The 14,027-nt window shown below is 37.6% G+C and overlaps 1 protein-coding gene and 1 pseudogene across 1 annotated transcript; one reads left to right on the top strand and one right to left on the bottom strand.

Annotated features, from left to right (window-relative positions):
- On the top strand, positions 1–9,267 carry LOC105058537 (vacuolar protein-sorting-associated protein 11 homolog; annotated as a pseudogene).
- A 1,251-nt stretch (positions 9,268–10,518) lies between these two features.
- On the bottom strand, positions 10,519–12,664 carry LOC105058466 (2-oxoglutarate-dependent dioxygenase 19). Its single transcript, XM_010941411.3, has 4 exons — positions 12,280–12,664; positions 11,967–12,202; positions 11,115–11,442; positions 10,519–11,017 (listed from the first exon to the last, which is right to left on the bottom strand). The coding sequence occupies exons 1-4, from the start codon at positions 12,544–12,546 to the stop codon at positions 10,763–10,765; spliced, it is 1,086 nt and encodes a 361-aa protein (XP_010939713.1). The 5' UTR covers positions 12,547–12,664; the 3' UTR covers positions 10,519–10,762.
- Positions 12,665–14,027: the final 1,363 nt, after the last annotated feature.

A 14,027-nucleotide genomic window follows, 5' to 3' on the forward strand; every position in this document is an offset into this window, starting at 1 on the left:
ATGTACCAGTGGAGGAAGTTCGAGTTCTTCGACGAGGAGTCCGCCGGGAAGGCCTCGATCCCCGGCGAGATCACCGGCCAGATCCAATGCTGCTCGAGCGGGAGGGGGCGGATCGCCCTCGGATGCGATGATGGCACCGTAGGCCTCCTCGACCGCGGATTCAAGCTCTCCTACGGCTTCCAAGCCCACGCCTCCTCCGTCCTCCTTATCCGGCAGCTCAAGGTGGCGATCATCCATCTCTTCATCTTTTAAAATCCTTCAAATTGGACGCTTTGATCGCTAGTCTTGGTTTTTTTGACTTAATCATAAATGAACAAAGAAAAATACAAACTTTCATCTTATGTAAAGCTGCCATCTTTAGAGAAAACTTCAATCATTTGAGGGGTAACTGGCAACTATAACAATGGCAAAGGGAACAATTAGATAGAAAGAAGGTACTGGCACTGCAGTTGGATGCCTAATGCATGTGTGCGCAACTCCACACTGCACGTTCGTGTGGCCTTGCCATTGTACTAATGATGAAATGACCCAAAACAATTTGTAGGGACTGAATCCCGCTTGTTAAAATGAAGAGTTTTAAGTTTGAAACTATTGATATTTTGAAAGATAGTCCAAGGGAATACTTGAATCGTATGCGGTAGTGCTGAAAGGCATCACTAAATTACAATTCCAAAACACCATATAGTTTCCATTATCCAATGTGTTTCATGACTTATTAAATAATAAAAACAATGAGATTATGCTGGTTTTAATTATATAGAAGAATATTATGAAGTTTTAACATCTAATTAACTCTTGATTCTTACGTAGGTATCCATGATTGACAATGCAGAATTATATTTGGATGCCCTATCAGTTGTATTGCACTAAAAGTATTCAGGATTAAGTTTTAAAATCTTAAAGTGTATTGGGTTCTGCTGACCATAGGCAAAGCTTGCTCTTTGATTTCATGCTGATAACTATTTTTCAACTAGTGTACCCTCCCAAAATTCATTCCAAAATCTAAATTAAGGCATCATTTCTTCTTTTTTTTTTTAAAAAAATAAACAATAGCTGCAGACTTATTATCACTTCTTGATCAATAAAAAAGGGCAAGCAAAGCATTGCTTGGGGTGTCAAGGTAATGAGCTTTCTGGTGGCACCAAAGGAAGAATGATTTATTGATAGGATGCTTTCTTTCTAATTCTAGCAAAGACTTGCATCTTTGGGCTCCAAATCTATCAGACTTCCAAAGCATTTTGTGCTTGTGGGTAATGGCTTGCCTAAGAGTTTGATTCCTTTTGTTTAAAGTAGGTCTTTGCACCCTTTTAAAGTAAAATGTTGTTTCAGATGGCTGTGTTGAAATTATAACCAGGGAGTATTACAAAAATGCAATTGTTTTACATACATCTTAACCTTTATATGTATATGCTTGTGTTTGATAGGTGGTGGAACAATTAAAGCTATCTTACCTGTTGTGAGATCACTAAGCTAATTTGGTATGCTTTCATGGTTGATGGAAATGCATTGGCATCCTTCCAAGCAGTATTTTCCATGATTTTTTAATTTAGTTGTTATTGGTGATTGGAAAAGGTAATGTCATCTGTCGGTTCATGGAGCTTTTTAAGGATGTTAGATTTTGTATTTTAGCCCAGGATTAGATTTGAAGTAACTCTTTGTCTAAAATCCTCTTTCCAAGCCCCCAGTCTGAAAGCCTGCCCTATATTCATGCCTACAAAATAATTTACTTTCCTTTTAGATACTCAATATCTTCTTGAATTGGAGATGTGATATGGGGTCAAGATAACCTCAAGCTTGTCTTCATTTTAGGGCTGTTTGTTGTGTCTATCTTTTATGGAACAGAACAAGATACTTTTTTCCTTTCAAAAGGTCTTGGAAACTTTTATTAGAAGGTGATTTATGGAATGTTAGTATTTTGGCCAGTTGAAGGAGGTAACTGTGGATTTCACTTTAGGTAGTTTTGATGGCCTTGGTGTCTTGGATTCAATTTCAGTAAAAAATTATATAAGTCTAGAAAATGTCAAAATGAAAAGAAACCATTAGGAAAAAGCATGAAGTAAAAAAGTCTAGCAAACAGATAAGATGTCATTATACATTTTGTTGTTTGGCACCTTTGGGTAGATTGTTCTGGTAGTTTTGTGCTGTAATATATGTGTATGCAGGTATCTATGAGATGCATAAACAAATAAATAGTTAATAATTATTTTTTGTATGTTTTGACATGTAAATATACCATCATATTATTTAATGATGATTTTTAACATAAAAAATTTAAATGTCTATGAGGTTTGAGCTCTGTCAAAATTTACTGTTTTAAATTACTTTATGACCCAATATCATGAACTCCCAAGTATTCACAGCACTTGAAAATTCAAGCTTCATCTTGTGAGAATTCTCCCCAGAATTGGATTGAATGAGGAAATGACAAAAGATTGGTGTATGTTCAATTCTTTTGGACTACAAGTGTGTTCATGTGTGCAACTTTGAAAAAATTAACATATGTTTCAGATATGTACTGATGGAAACTGATAAGTTTCAGTTTAGGAGTATTGGCTGAAATATCAAACCATGACTTCCATATAAGGGATCCACAAAGTTTTTATATCTTGATATAGCTCAGTTTGTGATTTACTTATATTTTCTTTATCATTCAGCAACGCAATTTCCTAGAAACCATTGGAAAGGATGAGCATACGTCTCCTCTGCTATCTTCAATTTTCTTGAAGGTGATTAACCTTGATAAGTTTGAGCAAGAAGGTTCAAGCATGACTAGTCCTTTCTGTGTCCAGATACTGCGGATATTCACCGATCGGTTTCCTGAAGCAAAGGTATTTCTGATTGTGATTCTCTGCTTTACTTTAACGGCCTTACACAACTCTATGTTCTTCCTTTGTTTCTTTTGATTTTATGATGTTTGTTCCTTCTTTTTGGTTGCTGGGGTAGATGGTGCCAGTTTTCATGTTTCTATAGTCTAATGAGTTAAAGAACTATGTTATCTGCAGATTACATCATTTTTAGTTCTTGAGGAAGCTCCTCCAATATTACTGGTTGCTATAGGTTTAGAGAATGGTTTCATCTACTGCATCAAAGGTGACATTGCACGTGAGCATATCACATGCTTCAGGCTGCAGGTTGAGTGTGTTTCAGACAAGAGTCTTTCTTCTATCACAGGTCTTGGTTTCTAGGTTGAAGGGAGAGCTCTTCAACTCTTTGCTGTCACTCCTAGCTCTATAAGTTTGTTCAGCTTGCATGATCAACCACCAAGGAGGCAGACCTTGGATCAGATTGGATGTGATGCTAATGCTGTTACATTGACCGACCGCCTGGTATGCATATTTTGTGTTTCTGACATTATATGTCCTTTTTTTTTTCTTTTTGGATTTTGCTTTGATGTTCAAATAGATACTCAGGTGTTGATTATTGGTGGTTGTGATTAACTGATCAGGATCTGGTTATTGGTCGTCCTGAAGCTGTGTACTTTTATGAAGTTGATGGGCGAGGTCCTTGTTGGGCTGTTGATGGTGACAAGAAATTTCTTGGTTGGTTTCGTGGATACTTATTGTGTGTTGCTGGGAATCAGAGAAGCAGCAAGAATACCTTTAATATTTATGATCTGAAGAATCGGCTGATTGCCCATGGTACAGTGGTAGGTGAAGTCTCACACTTGCTATGTCAATGGGGCTTTATCATTCTTATAATGAGTGACAAAAGGATTCTTTGCATGGTAGAAAAGGACATGGAAAGTAAGTTGGATATGTTGTTCAAGAAGAATTTATATACTGTTGCAGTCAATCTTGTACAGAGTCAACAAGCTGATGCCTCTGCCACTGCTGAAGTTCTGAGAAAATATGGTGATCATGTATATAGTAAACAAGATTATGATGAGGCAATGTCCCAATATATTAACACAATTGGTCATCGGTAACCTTCTTATGTTATCCAGAAGTTTCTAGATGCAAAAAGGATCTACAACCTTACCAATCATCTTGAAAAATTACATGAGAGAGGTTTAGCTTCTAAAGGCCATACAACTCTTGTTTTAAACAGCTACACAAAATTGAAAGATGTTGAAAAGCTAAACAAGTTCATCAAAGATGAAGATTCTGTCAGTGAACACAAGTTTGATGTGGAAACTGTCATAAGAGTATGCCGTGCAACAGGGTATCATGAGCATGCTTTACATGTTTCTAAGAAATGTGAGAGACATGAGTGGTATTTGAAGATTTTACTTGAAGACCTTGGTAGATACGGTGAGGCATTACAGTATATTTCAAGCCTTGAGCCCAAGGAAGCTGGTGTTACTGTGAAAGAGTATGGTAAGATTCTTGTAGGACACAGACCAGCTGAAACTGTTATACTTCTGAGACTCTGCACTGATGGTGGGGAATCAACAATGAGGACAACCTCGCCATGCACTTATGCTGCCTTCCCCAATGGATTTTATAAATATTTTTGCACAGTCCACAATCTCTCATGGACTTCCTAGATAGGTACATCAGCAAGGGGAAGGATTCACCTGCTCAAGTTGAAATTCATAACACCCTTTTGGAGCTCTACCTATCTAACACCTTGATCTTTCCATCAGTTTCACAAGAAAATGGTGGTGAAGATCATGATCTTAGAGTGAGCAGTGCTAGAGAGGTGGCCAATGGGTCTATAAAGAAGAGCAAGGAGAACTATGCTGTTGAGAACAAAGATGTTAAAAAAGAAAAGGATTATCTAGAAAGACAGCAGAAGGGGCTAACCTTGCTTAAGAGTGCATGGACATCAGACATGGAGCAACCATTATATGATGCTGATCTTGCCGTTATTCTTTGTGAAATGAACAAGTGCAAAGATGGTCTGCTGTTCCTGTATGAGAAAATGAACCTTTATAAAGAAGTGATTGCTTGCTACATGCAGGACCATGACCATGATGGATTGATCGCATGCTGCAAGAAGCTAGGGAACTCAACTCATGGGGGAGATCCATCTCTTTGGTGTGATCTTCTGAAGCACTTTGGTGAGCTTGGAGAAGATTGCTCAAAAGAAGTAAAGGAGGTCTTGACTTACATTGAGAGGGATGATATACTGCCTTCCATTGTTGTTCTAGAGACATTATCTAGGAACCCATGCTTGATGCTATCTTTTGTAAAGGGTTACATTTCTCAGAAGCTTGAACAGGAAACAAAACTGATCAAAAACGACTGCAAATCAACTGAGAAGTACCAGGTTAGTATTTTAGGAACATAGCACATGTGAATATTTTTCTTCTTGCCTATTGCGAGCATCATATCTTCCGTGCAAAGAATTAAGAATTTATCTAATATAAGTTTTGGCATTTAAAGCGTTAAGTGGTGTTTCGAAAAGATCGATCACCGAAAGTTTCCCTTAGTGTCCTTTCTTCATGGAAAGCTTGGATAACATATCCTTGGTTGCTTTGTGCCAAGAGAATAAACAGAATGAATAAATTATTCATGCACAAGTGCTTAAATATTAAAATTATTATGCAAGAATATTATGCTTACAAGCAAAATTGTTCATTAAAAAAAAGAAAGTTTGAAGCTTATGACTTCTCTTTAGTCATTCACCACACCAATCCTCTGATCAGCTTTTCAGTGAGATCTGCTTCTGAATTAATTTTAGAATATAAACATTAGACACCTAGTTTGATTAACTCAATTATGTAGTAATATGGTAGCAATTAGATAATGTACTCAAAGTAACACAGCAGGACCTGTGTAGGTGTTGAAGCATGCTTGGGAGCCTATGAAGACTGCCTTGCCTATGATGGACAAAAGTTAATGACTACAAACATTTGCCTCTTTTAATGTGAAACAAAAGAAGCACTCGTTGAAATTGCATCAGAGTAGAAGAATGGGCATATCATAAGTAAAGATTTCTCCATCTATCAAGATGGTGAAAAAATGATGAAACACAAAATGCTACGTGAAGATCATAAATATTGAGGGAAGCCTTGATCCTTCAATTTTTGAAGGAGCATCAACCACTGTTTATACTATTCCCCAAAATGGATAGTTTCTGAAATTTCAAAAGTCAAACTTGGATTGATTGAGACTCTCTATGCTTTCTTCCTCCAAACATCCTCTAGACGGCATGGTGTATGATGCTTCAATTCTTCTGATGATCTTTAGTCAATTAATAGATGGTTCCAAGCTATCAATAATTCTAACTACTGCATGGACACATCTGAAAATTGAGTTTCGATGTGTATTCAGGGGTTTAATTCAGTAAGAATGAAAAAAAATGCTAATATGTAGAAAATAATTAATTTAATAAATTAAATTAAGTGATAATATGTATTTAAAAGTTATTAAAAAATAATAAATTTGGCTAGATCAAAAGTATGAGTTTCTGGATAGGCCCAATTCGTGGTCGTATGGGCCCCACATCTATTAAGTTGGCAAAATCTTTTCCTCGGTAACAGGCCCCCTCTGGACAGAATATTGAAATGGAGGATGAAGATGAGTAAGGGGGTTTCTTTTGATACTCTACTTGAAGTGCCATCACGACATAGAAGTGCTGTAGAAAAGAATTGCACAGCTCAGGGAGCAATCACTGAGTTACAGATCATCTGTGTATCTTTTCAACTAAGAATTGTGTGAAGTCAATAAAGCATTTATATTCTCTACCTTCTAGACTGAAGCGCAAGGCTAGCATCAAATTGAAGCTTCACACAAGAACTTAACAAAGTTGATGTGTCACTTTCCTATTGCACCTCTCACTTATGACTTATACTTTTGGGTTTCAGTTTGTTAATTAGCTATGTTAGCTTTTTGGGTAAGATTTCTATGTTGTTGAAGAATTACTCTGAAAGAGATATAATTGTCATTCTTTTGTCTCTTCAAATTTGTTTTGGTTGAGGGCATAATGGTGAGTGCAATGGGGCGCTAGTGATGGAACAGGCAGCAATGGTTGGCTTGGTTGTTGTAGCGTTGTTTTGCAGGTTGCCTTTTACTGCCTCTTCCTGTATCCCATCCGTCTCCCTTGCATCCCTGTCACTTGTGTCCTGCATCTATTCTCTCTGTCTGTGCGCGAGCACGCGCACGCGCATGCATCTTCTGCTTCTGATCTTGCTCTCTTGTTCTCATCCAATGCTTGCTCCCACAACCTTGCCTCCCTTTTGTCCCCACCTCCTTGTTTGGTGCACAGGACCATGAACCATGTTAGACTCTAGGGTAAGAGTTTGGCTCTTTACTTCCCTTTAAAGTCTCTGAGTCCAAGCATTTGACATGTTTTTGGTCGCTGATTTGTGGCTGTGATATTTAGAGTTGGACTTTGAGAATCCGACTAAAATCATGAGTGATGATTATTTCAACACCTTATGTATGTAGCGAGAGAAATGAATTAACACAGTCAGACCATTCTAGCCATAGTCATCTAGTCTTTTCCCAACTATTTGGGACAGTTACATGCCTTCAAATCTAAGGAGTTTTGTTGACCCCATTGGAGGAAAAAGAAAACTGCAAAGTAGATGTTCAAAGTTTTTAAGTGGGATTTAATGCTGTAGTTCTAAATAAAGTTTTTAACATGCAGATCTCCATCCAACTTAGACTTGATCTAACTTTGGGCAACAATTTAAACCCTTTTTTTCCTTAAGCCAAATAGTTTCCTACTGCTAATCGATTTCAAATTGAAGAAAAGTCAATTACAGGATTAATAATAAGCACTAAACAGTGTCCAAAGCATTCCAAGTCAACTTTAAGGATCTTCTCAACCAGTCATTCCATCAAGGTTAGATAAACTCTGATTTCATGTTAGGTTAGATAAACTTCCGAAGAAGCTGTGGGGCTTGGTGCTGCATGCCACCATGTAGGAATTCTGAAAGAACAAGATGAGGATATAGCCTCAGGGAGTGTTATGTTGGGTTGGAGAATAGCTTATTATAATCAGGCATGCATTTGGGTATCAGTATATGGAGCTCTGCTGAATTACTGAATGTGGAATAAAGCTGAATTTTGAGCAAAACTATTTTTTACTTCCCTCCATTCTCTTTAGTTTCAGAAACATGGGAGGTTGTTTTGGTTCTGAAAGGAATTTACTTCATTCACCATACCATTTGATCTAGTACAATAAACGTGCATACAGATTTTGCATCTGTGGCATGAAATTGCAAATCTGTTTCCCCTTTCAGGGGAGGGGGTTGCTTATTATGTCAGCTTTTGTTTGCACTGTTAACTTTACAAATCTCGAACATTTCTTTAGCTTACATATCGGTTATTATTAAGGTCTGCATTTCACTTGTGCCAGTTTGATGGCAGGCAGCATTTAAATGACTAAACAAATGACCCTGTTTTATTTTTTAATAATATAGCCAGATCGTGCTGCCACATTTATTATTTTACTGATTTTGTATGATATATTTTTGATATGCAGGAAGACACTGCTTCAATGAGGAAAGAAATACATGATCTCAGGACTAATGCAAGAATATTTCAGCTCAGCAAGCGCACAGGCTGCACCTTCACCCTTGGTCTTCCTACAGTACATTTTATGTGCATGCATTCATTTCACTTACGTTGCCTTGGAGACAATAAGAAGGAATGCCCAGAGTATGCGCCAGAATACAGATCCAGTTTAGAAATTAAAAGAAATTTAGAGCAACATGCCAGAGACCAAGATCAGTTTTTCCAGCAGGTCAAGAATTCAAAAGATGGATTTTCTGTGATAGCAGAGTACTCTGGCAAGGGCATAGTCAGCAAAACAAGTATGGATCCATCAGAAATTCTCCAATCAGGCAGCAATAACTTTGTGGCATATTATAACATGCTGGCTGTGTTGTTTTTATTATCATCAATGCCTACTTCTAAAACTGATTTGAGGAAACACTTGAAATCCTCACGAAGGTTATGACATGGTGAAGCTTTGATGATTCATGACCTTAGCACCACTCTCAGCTACCGTTCTGTTTTGATGATGAGATGTCATGAAAGTATATGTGGTTATTAAGGACTGGTTTGCGTTGAGTTAGCCTATAAGGCAACTGAATTGGACCTTCAACGAGTGAGGAAAAATGATCGAGAAATAGATAACATGAATAATTCTCTTCTGAGGACTGAGGAGTTTTCACCCCTTGTGCAATCAGCAGCTTCAAGAAAGGAGTTTTCTATACTTATGTCCCCCAAGGTTTGCTGCTTTGTAATGATGTTCATGCGCCATGTTATTTTGTGGGTAATTGGTAATGATCTGAAGAGGTGAGATGATTTATTCATATATCACTTCCTTGGAATCCCATGATTTGAAATGCAGTGTGTCCAGATTTACGTATGGCTTTTGCTTTCATTTTTTCCGTGATTTTTTAGAGGTGAAACAATAGCCTTTCTTATCACTTGTTTCAATCTTCATGTCTTGTAATTAAAGTTAGTTTATTTACTGTGGTTCTTTATCTTAATTTTTAATATTTTGCTTGCAGTTTGGTTTCTTCTGCTGTTTTCTGTTATAATTTTGTCTAAATTAACAGGCGTGCATGCAGTTGTCTCCTCGAAGGAAAAAAAATTCAATTACCCCGTCATAGTGCCCTGTGATCGATGCAAAGACATAGTTTTAAGGAATTCGTTATCTGATCAGCGTTTTATGTGTCGGCATGTGAAGTAGAGATTACCTGAATCTTTCTGGTTAAGAGCCTTCTGTTATATTTCCGCACAAGTGAGTAATCCTCCAAAACTGTGGAGAGAATCAAATCATACAAGATCAAAATGGCGTCAGTAAGGTCCTCGTCAGGACTTTGTGATTCTTTCTCACTGAACCTGTGAGTTTTGCCCAGGGTTTAATAAGAGTGTAGGTGATGCTTCTAGAGAATACCATCAGTAAAGAGGAGACAATGACTGATAGAACATTTGCGCAGACTATCTAGTTATCCTTCTTGTTGCCATTGCTTTAGCATCTAAGAGGGTATTATTTTGGATGATGTTCGAAAGCAATCCATTCTAGACAGACGTTATATCAAAACATCAGGTACTCTCATGGTTTACAGAATTAGGGCTATGCTTAAGGTAGAGAGATACTTGCAGTGGTTCATGGTAAATCATATAACAAACTTCGTTAATACCATCAATCTGTTCATGAATAAGAAAGTGACCTGAACATGTCTCATAGTATGAGGTTGTGAACTAATTGAGTCCAAGAGAGGACTTCAAAGAAAAAAACTGATAATCTTTGGTGTTGTTGTATCCAGAATCTTTTCCAGCGAGCAATCTTATTTGAGAGTTTTAGTAGGATGTTGGAGAGGAGGAAAAGATTGCAATTTCATACAAGGGGCTCCTGCTTTGCTAGATAGAAAGACTAACCAACCTGCAATAATCCCAAAGGTAAAATATCTAGTTAATACATTAATATTATGGGCAATTATGTCGGTATGCTTCTTGCCTGCCTAACTTCATAGCAAAAAAGCCATGATGAGACCACATGAATTGGTGACCTTCTCTGCTCCAGCAATTGCATAATCTTACAATTTTAGACTCCATTGTCTACTTATATTCACATGTAACATAAGCATGGGGTCTAAGGAAAAAAGAAAAATATAACAATGATAATGTTTTTATCTACTAAAAAATAATAAATACATTATTATACAGTAAAAACCCACCTTATGTTTATATACACGCTGGATCTAAGTAACCTTATATTTGAGTTCTTCCATGGTGCTGCCTCATTTGATCCACGTAGTTAACTACACGACATTTGTTATCTTCTCCGCTTCCATAAATTTTGCACATAATCCTAATACTTAAATGAAAAACTCGATATATTACACAAAAGAGTGTTACCACTCTGCATGCAATCTTATAAAATCCAATATAGACTTCTCCTTGAGCCGGTTGGCCTGTTGAAGCTCCAAGAACTCTCCAAATCTCATGCCTCGAAACATCACCGGGTGCTCATCGCTCACCAGTTGAGAGGCTGGCTCGACAATTGTATCAAGTGATGGTGCCACTGCGCTTGTTATGGACATCCTCGTGCTTTGGCTGTTCACCTCAGCCCGGTGCAACACACTCTTATACCTTCCATTGCTAACGATCTTTCATCATCCAAAGTTCATACCATTAGAACAAGCATGAACTCATCATAAGAAGTGATCGGTTTGGAAGGATTGAAACCAAGGAAAGTGTAATTACCTCCATGTGATCGCCAATGTTGACGAGGAACGAGTTAGGGAGGGGTTCGACACGGACCCAGTTGCCACTGTGCTTTACTTGGAGTCCATTGACACCGTTCTGCAAGAGGATGGTGAGAAGGCCGTAGTCCGAGTGGGCGGGGAGGCCGGTGGCCAACTCGGGCTGTGGGCATGGAGGGTATATATTGCCACCAAGAAGGTGGAAACAGGAATGGAGGTCCAAGGCCTTGGTCATGTCATTCTCCTCTAATCCCAAGCTCTCCCATATTCCTCTCAGAAGTTCCATTCCCATGGCTCTAGTGCATGCGGTGTACTCCTTTGATATCTCCCTACAGTGAACAAGTGTTCGTTTCTCCACTAAATACTTGTTTTGTTGTAGTTGTAGACTTGTAGTTAACTAATTAGTTGTAGTATAAGTGAATTGCGAAGTGCCCTGTTGTTCACATTTTACTTTCATAAAATGAAGCAGGGCTATAAATACAGGGTGAGAAAGGGAAAGAAGCTAAGCGGTGTGAAATCTAGATTATTGGTACCAACCCAGTAGCTTTAGCAACTACACCAGTTGGCTTCTTCCGACCTCAATTTATATTCTAGTTATTTGATCAACAAAATTTCATAATGACTACAAAATCTCATACGGAACTAGAAATTAAATTCTTTTTGTTTGAACTATAAATTAGAAATTAACTTAAACAAAATTTCTCATCCATTCAAAACCCAATAATTTCATCGAGAAAGAAAAAACTGGCAAATATGAACCCAAAGACATGATCGAAATATCCTAGGTTAAAGAGATGTTCAAATTAGCTCAAAACTAAACCGGGTGAACTGAGATCTAGCTTAATTAGTATACCTGAAACTTGGAGGCTTAGCGGGTGAATAGAAAACCGGGTGCACAAAAACCTTCAGATAGTCCCTCCAGTACCTGACATCCTCCACTGTTAAATTGAAACTGGTCCCGTACCTGATGGGATCCGTCACGTGCTTGCCAGCGTACTCTCCCTTCTCCTCCTCCATCTGATCAAAGAATTCCTTCATCGAGTCCAGCATCGCCTCCCTCAGTCTCTCCGGTATACCATGGTTCACCACCTGCAATCAAAGATCAGAAGATCAAGCGGTGGAATATGACCATGACCAGCCCAACCATGGTAACAGCTTAAACATACCATGAAGAAGCCCCACTCCTCACAAGCTTTGCCGAGGTGGTGAACCACCTGAGACCTCTGCTCAGGTGTTCCTTCGGTCAGCAGAGAGAAATCAACGGTTGGGATTTCTTCTTGTATGATGGGTTCGATGCCTATGGTGTTGTCGGGGTTTCGGGTGGCATATTGGGGAGGAACGGAGCGAAGGGATGCGGCGTCGGTGAGCTCTTTGACGGAGTTGGGGGGAGGTGAGGGTATGAGAGAGGAGTGTGGGAGAGTTGGAGGGGCCATGAAAGGATCGAGGAGTTGGAGGTGGCCAGAAGGGAAAGGAAATGGAGGTGGAGACTGAAGGTGTGGTGTGGTTGCGAGGAGATGGCCAGATGGAGGCTAAGGCTTCAGAATGGCAACAAAATAAGGACAGAGACAGAGCAAAAAAAAGGTAGGCAACTTGAGTTGGCTTGGTAGCATCGTGTCCAGATGGGAAAAGAATAGGACAAATATGATGAGATGTGCCCATCCAACCATTTCTTGGTGTGATGTGTGGGATTTTTAAATCATTCATTCATTCATTTAGATATATAAAACAGAATTGCTTTTGATTTTTTATATTTATTACATCTGGTGTCGGAGGAGAGAAGCTTTGTGCTGAAGTTCTGGAAATGGCTCGTAATTTTTACTTTTCTTGGTCTAATACGATGGGACTTTTAATTTCCATGACGGAGAGGTACCACAGCAAGCCGTAGGATCGGTCGCGAAGATGCTGCTGGCGACCACGCCGTCGCAGCGGCTCATTAAGAGTGGCTTTGGATGTTAAACCCAATTTAGCAGGATAGCTTTTTTTTTTTTTTTTTTTTTTTTTTTTTTTTTTTTTTTTTTTTTTTAAGAAAAAGGATAAAGGTCAGAAAGGCAATGGTCTCAGCATCATGGCAGGTAAGGAGTTATGAGTTATTTAATGAAATGAATAGTCATGAATACCTTTAGAGTTCCAAATAGCCACATTTTTAGATTTCTAGACGATATCTCATAGGATTTGTTTGATGGGATGTGCCGTATTATGAGATAATTTAATAATTTTAAAAAATATTTATTTAAAAAAATAATTATAGAAAAAAAATAATTTTTATTATATTTGATTGGTGAAAAAATTATTTTGAGAAGTGATACTGAAAAAAGATTATTATGTCTAACTAGAGATAATCTTAATATAATAAAATTTATAAATATATTTTTTAATATAAAATATTTTTTTAATATTAAAGTAGTATTGTCATCTCCATCAATTTTAATATAATAACTATAATCACATAGCCCTTTGTATAATATCATCTCTATTTTAATTTTTTTGATAAAAATTTTTTAGTGAATGAATTTGGAAAGACATCAGAACAAATTCAATGATTATATATATAGCTTTATTGGAGATAATTTTATCAAGTATGAATTACCACCATTCAAAAATTTATCAAATACCAATCCTCATGGGATTTATTTTATCTTTTCTCTCTGAAAAATAAATATACGGTCCCTCAATTTTTTTATCATCTCTCTCTTCAATTTTTATGCAAATCATAGTAATCTGATATGAGATTCATTTTCTCATACTAGATTATCCCCAATCAAATGGATTCTTGGAGTTTTGTATAAATTGTATCTCTTGGGTTATAATAATACATTTATGGAAAGGGCATTTGAAGAATCACATTGTATCTATAGAAATGGGAATTTCTCTCATGCCAAACCTCCCAACATCGTCGCCGAAAGCATATCTCCAG

The sequence above is a fragment of the Elaeis guineensis genome, chromosome 15 (assembly GCF_000442705.2).
Source record: "Elaeis guineensis isolate ETL-2024a chromosome 15, EG11, whole genome shotgun sequence".
Lineage (NCBI taxonomy): Eukaryota > Viridiplantae > Streptophyta > Magnoliopsida > Arecales > Arecaceae > Elaeis > Elaeis guineensis.

Bases quoted from the DNA above. Each gene is read 5' to 3' on its own strand.
- LOC105058466 (XM_010941411.3), bottom strand. From the start codon at position 12,546: ATGGCCCCTCCAACTCTCCCACACTCCTCTCTCATACCCTCACCTCCC. The intron at 12,203-12,279 runs GTATGTTTAAGC...CTTTGATTGCAG, and splicing joins AGGAGTGGGGCTTCTTCATG to GTGGTGAACCATGGTATACC. The intron at 11,443-11,966 runs GTATACTAATTA...TGTTCACTGTAG, and splicing joins GCTAAGCCTCCAAGTTTCAG to GGAGATATCAAAGGAGTACA.